This window comes from Hypanus sabinus, chromosome 13 (assembly GCF_030144855.1).
Source record: "Hypanus sabinus isolate sHypSab1 chromosome 13, sHypSab1.hap1, whole genome shotgun sequence".
NCBI classification, from domain to species: Eukaryota; Metazoa; Chordata; class Chondrichthyes; order Myliobatiformes; family Dasyatidae; genus Hypanus; species Hypanus sabinus.
Window position 1 is genome coordinate 23,235,888 of NC_082718.1, and position 14,974 is coordinate 23,250,861.

Below are 14,974 nucleotides of genomic sequence, written 5' to 3' on the forward strand. Positions count from 1 at the left end.
GATGTGTCGAAAAGCACAGAGCGACTCACTGCTAGTCTCAGGATTTACCTTCAGCCAAAGGATATAGACCCAATCTGCTCTTAGACAAGGGATATTAAACATGTAGTATTTGCATGATTTAGAAAACTAGAGTTTGAACTTGCTTTCCGTGCCACTAAAGTGGTCATTTAAAAATTATTGACAAATATGCGTATGATCTCAGGCACTTCAAGCAGTGAGGTTACCAGATTTGACTAACAGGAGAATTATTTTATAGCCTCTTCTCCGCAATTGTTGCTGTTGGAACTATATACAGTCAATAAACCAACATATCAGGGTTATTATCACTGATAATGTATATCTTGTGGAATTTGTTGTTTTGTTGCAGCAGTACAGTTGAAGACATACAATTACCATAAGTTACAATAAATAAATAAATAGTGGAAAAGAGGAATAATGAAGTAGTTTTCATGGGTTCACCTTTTGTACTATTTATTTATTTGTGTAACTTATAGTAACTTTTATGTTGCGTATTGTACTGCTGCTGCAAAACAATAAATTTCATTCCATATATCAATGATAATAAACCTGATTCTGATTCAGATATGTTTATTTATTGGCTGTATATAGATCCAACAGCTACACCAGTAGAGTAGAGATTATAACATATTGCATATAACATATTGTTTGGTAACCTCATTGTGAGATTATGTGCATAATTTACGTGTAACTATTTTCCATCTATTGCCTATTTTAAGAGGAGCTATAAGACCATAAGACACAGGAGCAGAATTAGGCCATTTGGCCAATCGAGTCTGCTCCGCCATTCAATCATGGCTGATCATTCCCCCAACCCCCACAGCCCCACTCCCCAGCCTTCTCCCCGCAACCTCTGATGCCACGTCCAATCAAGTTCCTATCAAGCCCTGCCTTAAATACACCCATCGACCTGGCCTCCACAGCTGCCTGTGGTAATAAACCACAAATTCACCACCCTATGCCTAAAGAAATTTTCTCATATCTCTGTTTTAAATGTAGTCTTTCTATCCCGAAGCTGTGCCCTCTTGTCCTAGACTCCTCCACCATGGGAAACATCCTTTCCACATTTGAAAAGTATTATCCTACTTAGACAGGGAGAACTTTTGAAATGCTGTTTGCTTTAAATTAACTTTCCTTTGCAACAATAATCTGCTCTGAATCATATTCCACTACCACTTCCATCTCATTGGCTGGCATGGTTTTGTCATTAAATATCTGTGTTTGTCTTTCAGCTTTGCTACACCAGAAATCTCTGTCCATTTACATTTCTTTCCTTTTTAAAGATCTGCAGAGAATGCCTCTATTCCAGCCCTTTATTCAAATAGCCATTATTCAATTGGGAACCCTGGAAATGATGATAACTACTCCAATTATGTAGGAACCATAACTGATTCTGCTCCGAGGCTGAACTTGTAGCTACACATATAAACCAATGGGAACAAAATGCCAATTAATTCAGAAACCCGAGGCTTGTTATTCTTCATTCAAAGAGCTGAGATCAGCTGACTGGGCAACTACACAGCTGAGCCCAAAATAACTTCTACTTACTGGATAACCCCACCGAATCATTCAGAAAACATTTTGTGTTTATATTTTCCATATTAATGCCTCTAAAAGTGGTTTCCAATGTTTTTTAAAATCACTGAATCATCTTTGGCATTGTGCATGGTGATTTGTTTGAAACATTATTCTACATTAGCAGATAGATTAAAAACATCTCATTGTATTAATCTGCCACTAAGATAGATCTATGCATAATTTACCATGTTATGATGACAAAATCTAATTAATATATTTCGAGGATTTTTTAACTGTTGACAACCTTGCTGAGCATGGGATGTAGATGGCAGACGATTCAAAGATGGTATTACCTTTGAATACCATAATCATATATTCTCATGCTAGAGGTGGGGTTTGGTCTAATACTTGTGTGGTGTAAATCTATTTGTATCACTGCCAGTGAAAGAAGGGAAAATAGGCTTTCAGACAATTAACTTAAAAGTAAAGAACTAATGCACCATTTAACCCGCAACTTACTCCACTGATGGTCATTTCAAAGAGTTTTAAATATGTGTTTTCTATTATTTGAGTTGTTGACTGAGTAATTGGGTAAATGGGGTTTATATTGGGCTGGAGTATCAAAAGGCAGATAATTAATTAGGTTCCCCATGGAAGGCTCATTCAGAAAATCAAGAGGCATTGTATCAGGAAAACTTGCCAATGTGGTTACAGAATTAGCTTGCCCACAGAAGGCAGAAAGTGGAAGTAGATGAAGTGTTTTCTGCCTGGATGTCGGTGACCTGTGGGAATCTGTTTTGGGATTTGTGCTGTTTGTGATTTTGATAACTTGGATGAGGAAGTGGAAGGGTGGGTTTGCAAGTTTCCAAATGAGATAAAGGTTGGTGGTGTTGTGTAGATTGTGTAAAAGGTTGTCATAGCTGGGACATTAATAGAATACAGAGCTGGACTGAGAAGTGGTGGATGGAGTTCAATCCAGTAAAATGTGAAGTTAAACTCTTTGGAAAGTTGAACTTCAAGGCAGAATACAGGGTTAATGGCAGGAATTCTTAGCAGTGTGAAGGAGTGAAGGGACCTTGGGGCCCACATCTATAAATCCCTCAAAGGCATATGGTATGTTTAAACATACAAAATCTAAAGGAGCAACACCCACACAAAGTGCTGAAGGAACTCAGCACTACAGAGAGGAATAAACAGTCAATGTTTTGGGCTGAGACCTTTCATCATGACTAGGAAGGAAAGGGGCAAAAGTCAGAATAAGAAGGTGGAAGGTGGGGAAGTAATACAAGTTGGTAGGTGATGGGGAGAGTAGGTGACGGGGAAGGTAGGTGGTTGGGTGGGGGACGATGTGAGCAGCTGGGAGGCGGTACATGGAAGAGGTAAGGGGCTGACAGGAAAGATACCAGAAAGGAGTGAGTCTAGCTGAGCAAATGATCGATGATACGGAGAGCAGCAGGAAGTTTGACAGGGTAGATGTTGAGAAGTTTCCACTAGTGAAAGAGTCTGGAACAAGGGAGGGAAAATGGCCGGAAGATAAGAGACTGACATTTAAAACTGAAGTATGTAGCAACTCTCAGAGGATGTAGGTCTCTGAAAATCTCTGCCCTCGAGGGTGGTGGAGGCCAGATCATCAGATATACTTATAGGTAGGTAGACAAATGAGGGTGATGGGAATCCAACAAAATAGAGTTGTTGAGGCCAGCAGAGATCGTCCATTGAATAGTAGGGGAGGCTTTAGGGAGCAGGTAGCACACTCCTGCACTTAGTTTCTTATGTCCCTATTCACCAAACTTTTTTGTTTTATATCAGGAACAAACATCAATGAAGCAATCCTGTCAGCCATTCAGATATTAATCAACGCTGATATCCATGGCCTGCTGGATCCTCGATCTGTATCACTCATCATTATGGTTTCAGATGGAGATCCCACTGTGGGTGAGTATGCTTATTATGCAAAAAATACCTAATGATCAAATTGAAAAGTATCCAGAACACAGAAGCAAATAATTTGGCCCTAAATTCTTTAGCAGTTTTTATACCCCACATCTTGTCCCATCTTATCCATAACAGGGCATGTGACAATAAGATTTGGGAACAGACTTCATCAAGTCTTCTCAATCATTCAATCATTGTTTTCTTTTTAAACTCTATTCTGCCATTTTATCCCCATAACCTTTAGCCTTTCCAATTAAAGACCTATCAATCTTTTGCCTTAAATGTACCCAATGACTTGGCCTCCACAGCCACATATGGCAATGAATTCCGTAGATTCACTACTTTCACTTCCTTCTGGCTAAAGAAATTCTTCCTCGTCTCAGTTTTAAAGGGACATATCTTTATTCTGAGACTGTGCTCTCAGATTGTAGATTCAAAGTATATTTACTATCGAAGTATATATGCAGTTTACACCCCTGAGTTTCATCTTCTCTGTGGACAGCCTCAAAACAAAGAAAACCATGGTACCCGTTCAATGAAAAAGACATAAAAAAAATTGCGCAAATGGCAAAAGGGAGCAAAAAACACAGAAAATAAAACATAAATAGGAACATCCTTTCCACATCCACTCAATCCAGAACTTTTATTATCCAGTAGATTTAAACAACATCCCTCTCATCCTCTGAATCCATTGAGTACAGATCCAGAGGCACCATATGCTCCTCCTACATCAAGTGTTTCATTCCTTTGGACCCTCTCCAATGCCAGCACATCTTTTCTTGGATAAAAGGCCAAAAGCTGCTCACAATACTCTAAGTACAGTCTGACCAATGACTTATAAAGCCTCAGCATTACATCCTTGCTTGTGTATTCTAATCCCCTTGAACCTAATATAACATTGCATTTATCTTCCTTACTACCCACTCAATCTGCAAGTTAACATTTAGCAACTTCTGAATTAGCACTTCCAAGTCCCTTCACGTCTCCAATATCTGAATTATCTCCTCTGTTTAGAAAACAGTTTACAACTTTATTCATCCTGCTAAAGCACATAACCTGACACCTCCCTAATTTGTATTCCATCTCCCACTTCCTTGCCCGCTCTCCCAAACAGTGCTTCTTGTGCAAGCATGTACCTTTTCCAGTTTTTGTTGGATATATGCTGGTGTAATTAATGCAACACACCAGGAATGTGAGTGGGCCTGTGAAAATGAAAGAAAGAGGAGTAGGAAGCAGTCTCCAATCCTTTGTGTCTGTTCAGCTCTTCTTCAAACCTATGCCTGATCTTCAACCTGAATGGCATTTTCCTACACTTAAAAACACAAAATGCTGGTAGAACTCAGTAGGCCAGACAGCATCTATGGGAGGAGGTAGTGACGACGTTTCAGGCCAAAACCCTTCATCAGGAGTGAAGTAACATGGGATGGTCAAGGGGGGGATAAGAAGTGGGGGGAGAGATAAAGTAGAGAGCTAGGAAGTGATAGGCTGAAGGGAAATGGGCTGGGGGGAAGGTGGAGAATTATGGGAAATAAAAGAGGAAGAAAGGTAGGGCTGGGGGGAGATTATAGTGAGGGGGGAAAGAAGAGAGAGAAAGAGAACCGGACTGAGATAATAGATAGGGATGGGGGTAAGGGGGGGGGGGGGCGGGGTATCAACAGAGGTCTGTGGGTTGGATGTTCATACCGGCAGGTAGGAGGCTACCCAGGCGGGAGATAAGGTCTTGCTCCATCGACCTGCGCACGGCCTCATCTTGACGGTAGAGGAGGCCATGGACAGACTACTCTTCCCTGAATTTAATGATCCACTTAATATCCAGAATTTTATCAATTTCTTTGTTAAATGGACTCATTGAGCAACCTCCCCTCTTAGCCATCTGAGATAGTAAATTCCAGTCCGCTGAGGGAAGAGCTTTTTCCTTCTTTTTCTTCAAAATGGCCCATGCTCCTACTCTAAGACTGTCACCCAGTCTTAGATATATTCTCTCTCTCATTCACTCTCACCCTCTTTCAATCTCTCTCACTATCACTCTTAATCTCTCTCACTATCACTGTCTTTCCCGTTCTCTTTTCTTCCTCTCACTCTCTCTCATTTTCTCTCACTCTCTCTCTCTTTTTTCTCTCTCTCTCTCTCTCTCTCCCTCACTCACAGTCATATTGAATGTCTATCAATAACATCAATCTACACAATAAACAGATTGGGTTTTTGTTGTATAGGCAAGGTTTGTAAATCACTTTCTGCATGTGAACAAGAAACACAAAATCTGGAGAAGCTCAGTGGTTCAAGCAGCATTTATGGAGAGGAATAAACAGATGGTTTCAGGCCATAGCCCCTTCGTCGGGACTCAATAGGAAGGGGGAAGAAGCCAGAATAAGAAGGTTGGTGATGGGGAAGGAGTACAAGCTGGCAAGTGAGAGATGAAACCTGGTGAGGGGGAAGGTGGATGGAAGAGGGGAGATGAAGTAAGAAGCTGTGATGTGATAGGTGGAAGAGGTAAAGGGCTGAAGAAGGAATCTAATAGGAGAGGAGTGTAGTCTGTGGGAGAATGGAAAAGAGGAGGGAAACCAGAAGAGGTGATTGCTGGATGAGGAGAAAAGGGGTAAGGGGGATCCAGAATGGGGAATGGAAAAAGTGAGAATGGGGCGTGGCGAGAAGTTAACAGAAGATAGAGAAATCGATGTTCATGCTGTCAGGTTGGAGGCAACCCAGATGGAATATGAAGTGTTGCTCCTCCACCCTGAGAGTGGCCTCATTGTGGCAGCAGAGGAGAACATGGACTGAAGAGAAGTAGAATTAAAATGTGTGACTACTGGGGAAGTCTGCCTTTTGTGGTGGATGGACCAAAGGTGCTTGATAAAGCAGTCCCCCAATCTACATCGGCTCTCACCAGAAGCATCAGACACAGTAAACGACTGCAAACAGTGTCCCATTGAATGATCTACTATTAAGCTGATGTGCCTGAGAGTCAGCAGGAAGTTCCATAGTGCAGTGCCCAGTAGTCAGATTTATAATATACTCTATTCACAAAGTACAAAATCAGGCTCATTAAACATCTATCTAACTTAATCCTTTCTATTTTATTATTCTTCCTTCATTCCCATCAATTCCCTCCAGATTCTAGCACTCACCTGAACACCAGAGAAAATTTTTACAGTGGCCAATTAACATATCAACCAACACATCTTAATTGCTGTGCCAGAACACATTGCTGAGGCAGTTACAATAAGAATGTTAACAAACAGTTTTACAAGAGCCTGAATAGGAAGGGTTAGGGGCATATGGACCAAATGCCATCAAATTGGACTACTGGGCTAGCCTAGACAGCTGGGCCAAAGGGCCTGTTTCCAAGCAGTATTACTCAGTGAAACCAGAGGAAGTCACAGGAAGAAAGTACAAACTCCACCCTTGGTCAGGATTGAACCTGAGTCACTGAAGATGTAAGGCAGCAATTGACTAGCTCGATCCCTCTGTTGTCTCCAGAGATATTTTTCTTTACATTCACGACATAAACAAGAACTGTGTGAAGTAGAATTATGTTGCTTTAATGTGAAGGTGAAATTAAACTGAGCACCATCCAGAAGAACATCAGGAGACACATGCAAGAAAATTTTTCTCTCTTCTGCCTCGGAATTGGCTTTGACGTGGACTACGACTTTCTGGAGAGAATTGCCCTCGAGAACCGAGGGGAAGCTCGGCGCATCCAGGCAAATGTCAATGCATCCAGCCAACTGAAGGTAATAATCTTACTAATAACACTTCAGCTTTCCCTTCAGCTTCTCAGTTCGCTTTTGTGAGCCCAATTAGAAAAATTACATTGATTCTCACTCCTCTCCCTTCATGGACAGATGGTGAGAGGGGATTGCATATTGCTTGCTTACTCGTTCATGGAAGTGGGCAGTTCCATCCATGATTGACCCACGAGCCCACTTCAGAAAACAAAAGTCAACCATTTTGAATGTGGATGCACTTATACACTCAGTTGCCATTTTATTAGGGGCCTTCCTGTCAACTTAACCAGTGTGGTTATTCTCCTCTGACCTCTCTCATTAGCAAGGCATTTCCACCTTCAGATCTGCCGCTCACTGAATGTTGTTTTTTTTTTAGTTTTTCACACCAGTATCTAAAATCTTTTGAGATTGTTCTGTATGAAAAATCCCAGGAGATTAACAGTTTCCAAGTTACTCAAACCATCCTGTCTGGCTCCAACAGTCACGCCATGGTCAAAGTCACTTGGATTACATTTCTTCTCAATTCTGATGTTTGGTCTGAACAACACTGGAACCTCTTGACCATGTCTGCATTCTTTCATGCATTGAGTTGCTGCCACATGATTGGCTGATTAAGTATTTGTATTAATGAGCAGGTGTACAGGTGTACCTAATAAATTGGCCACTGAGTGTGTTGCCCATCACTTCAGACTATGAACTGAGTTGCCTACCGGCCTCCCTCAGAAAACAGTTAAAAGTCAGCCATTTTGTATGCAGACATATATTTATGCATCGGTTAAGGATGGCAAATAACCTGCCGTGAAAGCATTCAGGAGGCCTATGAGTTTACATGAATATCTGTGGCTTCATAGTGACCATAACAGATTAGGGTTTTCTTTCCAGGTTTGTTTAGTCAGCAATGGGCTTTGAAATGTTTCAGATCAATAGTCCAGATATTTACTTATTAGTCCAATAACTGAATCACTCTGCTAACATAGTCCTGTTTAATGTAATAAATCATAATTTATATTCATATCCCCTAATTAGAATCATAATATACAGCTGCACATATTTTATTAATATATTTTTATTGGAGAAATTGATGAAAAGATTCATAATTTTAACTCTCAAGATTTTCGGAAGAGTTGCACACAAAATGCTTCAGGAAATCTGCAGGTCAGGCAGCATCTGTGGAGGGGAATAAACAGACCTGATGAAGGGCCTCAGCCTTGCTCTGGATTTTGAAGAGGGATGTAGGCAAGAATTGGGTTATTTGGACTTGAATTCCCCTGCTTCATTGGGGCAGTATGCCACACTCTACCATCTTCCCCTTGACAGTCAAAGGGCCAAATTCATTTATACCTGGACAGGTCAAGAGTCGTCTTATTGTAGTCATGGAGTCATAGAGCACCACGGCACAGAAACAGGCCCTTTGGCCTATCTAGTCCATGCTAAACATTATTCTGCCTAGTCCCAACGACCTGCACCTGGACCATAACCCTCCATTCCTTTCCCATCCAGGTACTTAACCAAATTTCAATTAAATTTTGAAATCCAACCTGTATCTACCATTTCCACTGGCAGCTGGTTCCACACTCTCACTGCCCCTGAGTGTAGAAATTCCCCTTTGTGTTCCCCTTAAACTTAAGGGGCCATTCAGCGGTCCTATAACAGTGGGATAGAAACTGTCCTTGAGCCTGATGATGTGTGCTTTTGCATCTTCTGGCTGATGGAGGGGGAGTGGGTGAGATCTTTGATGACGTTGACTGCCTCCATGGAGGGGAGGCTGGTTTTTGTGATGTTCGGAGCTGCATCCACAACTCGCTGCAGTCTCTTTACCGTCTCGGGTTGTGCATGGTTCCAAGGGGCACTCAGTAATCCACTTTTCCAACGGAAATGTCACCTTGAAATCAGTGCTTCCAAAAAGCTGCCTTCTTTCACAGTGTAATGAATTAACACCGTATGATAATACTGCAGTCCAGTTCAGCCGCACGTTATCTGGCTGTGATTCTCATTGTCAATGACAGGATTTCTACGAAGAGGTTGCCACTCCACTGCTGAGGGAGATTGAGGTGCACTACGGTGGTGAAAACGTAACCGATGTGACACAAAACACCTTTGACAAGTACTTCAGTGGTTCTGAACTCATTATCGCAGGAAGACTGACAAACAAGGATCCTTCAATCTTACAAAGCCTGGTTACAGCAAGCTCAGTAAGTATATTAAACAGTGTGTTGATCTTAATACAATGTCCGGTTGTTAGTGAAAAAAGATACACTTAATGAAATGAGTAATAATATTATATACAGTATGTTATAATAATTACTCATCAGTTCAAATCTCATATGTACCATTTAGCTGCAGTTACAAACAGCCAGCGCCAGGATCCTCTGTCTACACACCACTGCTGTTTCTTTGGTAATTTCAAATACTCCCTTGTGTGGAAGCATTAACTCAGCAAAGGGGTCTGGATCAGGTATCTTCTAATCCATTTTACTAAGCTGTCCACTGGGGCAAAATTTTACATACTCAGCCATTAGATTGCGAGGCATTACTTCCTACAAGGCAAAGACCAATAGCATGAATGGCAACGATGCTTCACTACTAGATGAACTCAATGCCTGCTGTGCCCGCTTTGGAAGGGTGAATATAAGATCCCTGCTTCACCCGGTGTCCCTGTGATCTCTGTCTCCGAACGATGTTAGGATCTATTTAAAGAGGGTGAAACTCATAAGGCGGAAGACCCCAATGGAGTACCTGGTAAGGCTCTGAAAGCTTGTGCCAACCAACTGGCGGGAGTATTCATGGGCACTTTCAACCTCTCACAGCTATGAGTGGAAGTTCCCACTTGCTTCAAAATGGCAACAATTATACCAGTGCCTAAGAAGAATAATGTGAGCTGCCTTAATGACTATTGTCGTGTAGCATTCACATCTACAGTGATGAAATGCTTTGAGAGATTGGTCATGACTAGTCTGAACTCCTGCCTCAGCAAGGACCTGGACCCATCTATCACCACAATAGGTCAACGGCAGACGCAATCTCAATGGCTCTCCACACGGCTTTAGACCTCCTGAACAACACAATCATCTACATCAAGATGCTGTTCATCGACTATAACTCAGTATTTAATACCATCATTCCCACAATCCTGATTGAGAAATTACAGAACCTGGGCCTCTGTACCTCCCTCTGCAATTGGATCCTCGACTTCCTAACCGGAAGACGACAATCTGTGTGGATTGTTGATAATATCTCCTCCTCGCTGACGATCAACACTGGTGCACCTCAGAGGTGTGTGCTCAGCCCACTGCTCTACTCTCTCTATATCCATGACTGTATGGTTAGGCATATCTTAAATACCATCCATAAATTTGCTGACAATACAAGCATTGATGGTAGAATCTCAGGTGGTGACGAGAGGGCGTACAGGTGCAAGATATGCCAGCTAGTGGAGTGGTGTTGCAGCAACAACCTTGCACTCAATGTCAGTGAGACGAAAGAGTTTATTGTGGACTATAGGAAGGGCAAGACAAGGAAGCATATACCAATCATCATAATGGAATCAGAAGTGGAGAGAGGGAGCAGTTTCAAACTCCTGGATGTCAAGATTTCCGAGGACCTAACCTGGTCCCAACATATCGATGCAGCCATAAAGAAGGCAAGACAGTGACTATACTTCATTAGTTTGAAAAGATTTGGTATGTCAATAAAAACACTCAAAAACATTTATAGATGTACTGTGGAGAGCATTTTGACAGGCTGCATCACTTTCTGGTATGGGGTGGGTGGCTACAGTTGGCTCTATCTTGGGTACAAAGTACCCAGGACACCTTTAAGGAGTGGTGTCTCAGAAAGGCAGCGTCCATTATTAAGGACCTTCAGCACCCAGGGCATGCCCTTTTCCCAGTGTTACCATCAGGTAGGAGGTACAGAAGCCTGAAGGCACACACTCAGCGATTCAGAAACAGCTTCTTCCCTTCTGCCATCCAATTACTAAATGGACATTGAACTTGTGAACACTACCTCACTTTTTAAATATATATTATTTCAGTTTTTATATGATTTTTAATCTATTCAACATGTATACTGTAATTGATTTACTTATTCTTTCTCTCTTCTGTATCATGTATCGCATTGAACTGCTGCTGCTAAGTTAACAAATTTCACAACACACGTTGGTGATAATAAACCTGATTCTGATTGGACATGAATCGTAATCAGATCTGTTTCTATCATCTGCCTGTAGTTAGTGGAAGATGAAACTAAGTTCAGTAAGCGGGGGCTCAATTGTCTTCATGATTATTTAATAGGAAAGGGGACAATACTTGAGTATTCTCTCCGTTGATCTTGGATTTGGCTCTGAATGGAGTTCATAATTCAAGAGTTTTGAATGAAGATAGGTTAAGACAACATGATCCAATCACTCCACTTAATGTTCAAGATAAAGACTTAAAGAATATCAAACTATCTGTGGATGTCCATGAAGATGTTTGTTTCGCAGAATAGTAAACCCACTAATAACAAATCAGTTTTGATTAAGGAAATATAGGATGAGAGGGGCTCACTAATGCTGAGTGCACTATAAACATAACCTATGGACTCACTTTCAAGGACTCTACAAGTCATTCTCAGTATTTATTGACTGATTATTTATTTATTATTATGAAGGTTTGTTTTTATTTGTATTTGCACGGTTTGTCTTTTGCTCATTGGTTGCTTGCCAGTTTCCATGTGCAGCTTTTCATTGATTCTATTGTCTTTCATTGCTCTACTGTGAATGCTGGCAAGAAAATGAATCTCAGGGTTGTATATGGTAACAATGTGCGTACGCTGATAATTTGAACTTTGAACTTTAAAGTTTCTAGTGGAATATAATCCTGTTCCCCATCGCTGACAATTTCCTTATTGCAAAGCACCTTCAGATGGATTTATGTGAAAACTAATTCATGGAAGGTGGTGATTGAGATATAAGTGTAAAAGATGATAAGAGGAAAAGATAAAGTGCCTTTTTCACAGGGCAGAAATGGCTAATTCAAGAGGACATCCTTCTAAGGTGATTTGAGAAAAGTATAGGGGGACGTCAGAGGTAGGTTTTGTTAACACAGTGTGGTGGGTGCATGGAACACGCTATCAGTGGTAGTAGTAGAGGCAGATACATTTGGGATATTTAAGAGACTCTTAGGTATTTGGATGAAGAACATTGGAGGGTTATGGGGAGAGAAGTGTTAAGTTGATTCTGGAATAAGTTAAAAGCTCAGCACAACATTACGAGCTGAAGGGTTGGTACTGTGCTGTACTCTCCCATGAAATTGAAAGCAAATACTTAGCAGTGTGTTGTCAGGTTGTTAGATCTGCTAGTTAAGAAGGCATTTGGCATGCTTGCCTTCATTAGTCGAGGCACTGAGTTCAAAAGTCAGGAAATTATGTTACAGCTTTATTAGACTCTATTTGGGTGCATTATAGAATAGTATTCAGTTCCGGTCTCTCCAGTATAGGAAGGATGTCAAGGGGAGAGGGTGCAGAAGAGGTTTATCAGGATGCTGCCTGAATTAGAGGGCATATGCTATAATGAGAAGTTGCATCTAAGGTGGGGAATAAACGGTCGATGTTTCTGGCTGATAGCTTTCATCAGGACTGGAATGGAAGGGGAATAAGAAGGTAAGGGGAGGGGTAGGAGTATAAACTGGCAGGTGATAAGTGAAGCCAGGCAAGAGGGAAGATACGTGGGCAGATTAGGGTTAATTTTGCAGATCAGGCGGCATCTGTGGAGGGAAATGGATAGTCAATATTTTGGGTCGAGACCCTTCATCAAGTTAGCTGTCTGTTTCCCTCCACAGATGCAACTTGACCAGCTGAGTTCCTCCAGATTTTTGTGTTTCTCCAGATTCATACATAATGTCTCCATAAGAATTTTAATTCAATCAGTGAAATTGCCTCTGATTGTCCTAAACTTGAGTGGATCAGCCGGGTCTGCTTACTTTCAGGACAATTTTCGCACCAGTCAGTCTGGTGAACCTTTATTGCACACTCTCTAACAAAATGTCCCAGGTGAAACCTTACCAGAGCCCCATAGAATTCCAATTATCCTTAATCCCTTAATCTTGAACTAAAATACTCTTCAATAAACCGTTTGCCATCCATATTACATGCTGTAAAACATGTAGCTTCTAGTAATGAGTCTAGTGATACCCAGGTCTTTCTGAACAGCAACACATTTCAGTTTCACATCATACAAAAAAAACCTCCAGGTTTATATTTTCTCTACTAAAGCCAACATAAATCAAAGTCAATGTAAATTTATTAACGAAGTACACATATGTCATCATATACTACCTTGAGATTAACTACTAAAGTGGATGACCTCACAAATATTTCTCAATGTATTCCACCAGCAATACCCTGACAACTTTACACAGCGAGTCTAAATCTCTCTGTGTCCTCCTGAGAACTCACTCTTCCATCCAGTGTCATATAGTCATCACTGTTAGATCCATATCCCTTGTCTAAAGACACAGTTCGCAAACATCTGGGGTCCCAAAGCCTATCCCTATGGTACCACATCATTTACAGCCTCTCGAAGCGAAAGAGATCCAATTAATCCTACTTCTTGATGTAAAGAGGGATCTTGGGGTGCAAGTCCATCGCTCCCTGAAAGTGGCAACCCAAGGAGGGAGGGTGGTAAAGAAGACGTACGGCATCTTTGTCTTCAGCAGTTGGGGTGATGAATATAAAGATCAGGGAGTCATGAATAATACTTAGGTTAGGTCACATTTGTACTACTGCATGCAGTTCAGGCTGCCACATGGCAGGAAGGATGTGGGTGGTCTGCAGAAGGTGCAGAAAAGATTCACCAGGGCATTGCCTGGACTAGAAAGTATCCACCATGAGGAGAGGTTAGACAAACTCGGGTTGTGTCTCTGGAGCATCAAAAGCTGAGGACTGATCTGATAGAAGTACTGCATGTAAGAGGAGCTTACCAGTTCAGGCAGCATCTATGAGTAGAAACAAACTGTCCACATTTCAGGCCGAGACCCTTCATCAGAGCTTTGAGACTTTCAGATCTTGGCCCAAAACACAGATAACTTATTCCTCTGCATAGATGCTGCTTGACGGGCTGAATTCCTCCGGCATTTTCTGTGTGTTCTTCAAGATTTACAGTATCTTCAAAATCTTTTGTGTTTACTTCAAGTTCAAGTTTATTCTTGTTTAACCTACACATGTATACAGCTAAATAAAACATGATTCCTCCAGGACCAAGGTGCAAAATACAGCATGTAAAGTACAGTAACAGACAGTGCATACAGTTACAATAGTACATATAGTCACAAAATAATATTAGCACAAGTCCCTGAGTGACATGACCTGAGATTGATAATGCATGGGATGTTACCCTCAGCCGCATTTTCACAAGAACAAGAACGATTTAAGAGGCTTTTTGGCAGATGGATGCACAGGCAGGTAATGGAAGGCTATAAACCGTGTGCAGACAGACATACAGTTTAAATCAGCATCATGTTTGGCACAGACATGGAGAGCTTAAGGTCCTGTTCTTGTGCTGTATTGTTCAGCGTTCTATTCTTGTTTTCTGTCCATCATCCATTCAGCAAGTTACCTTCATTCCAAAGCAACAGGAGACCCAACCGTTAGCCAGAACCACCACTTTTTGTGCCCATACTGCTCCAGCATGCACAGATCCCAGACTGACCTCCAGAGCCGCTTGAGGACGCACCAGTTGACAACGTTTAGGAGAACAACATACTCGATGAGTAATCGTGCTACTATCTATAACCCAGGTG

General features: G+C 41.5%; 1 protein-coding gene across 2 annotated transcripts in view; it reads left to right on the forward strand.

The window, feature by feature from the left end:
• The window catches only part of itih2 (inter-alpha-trypsin inhibitor heavy chain 2), a 109,689-nt gene that overhangs the window by 66,464 nt on the left and 28,251 nt on the right, over window positions 1–14,974 (forward strand). For both annotated transcript variants that reach the window (XM_059987331.1, XM_059987332.1), the window contains 3 exons: window positions 3,346–3,471; window positions 7,021–7,202; window positions 9,203–9,388. In XM_059987331.1, coding sequence (XP_059843314.1) covers window positions 3,346–3,471; window positions 7,021–7,202; window positions 9,203–9,388 — 494 coding nt within the window. The remainder of the gene's footprint in view (window positions 1–3,345; window positions 3,472–7,020; window positions 7,203–9,202; window positions 9,389–14,974) is intronic.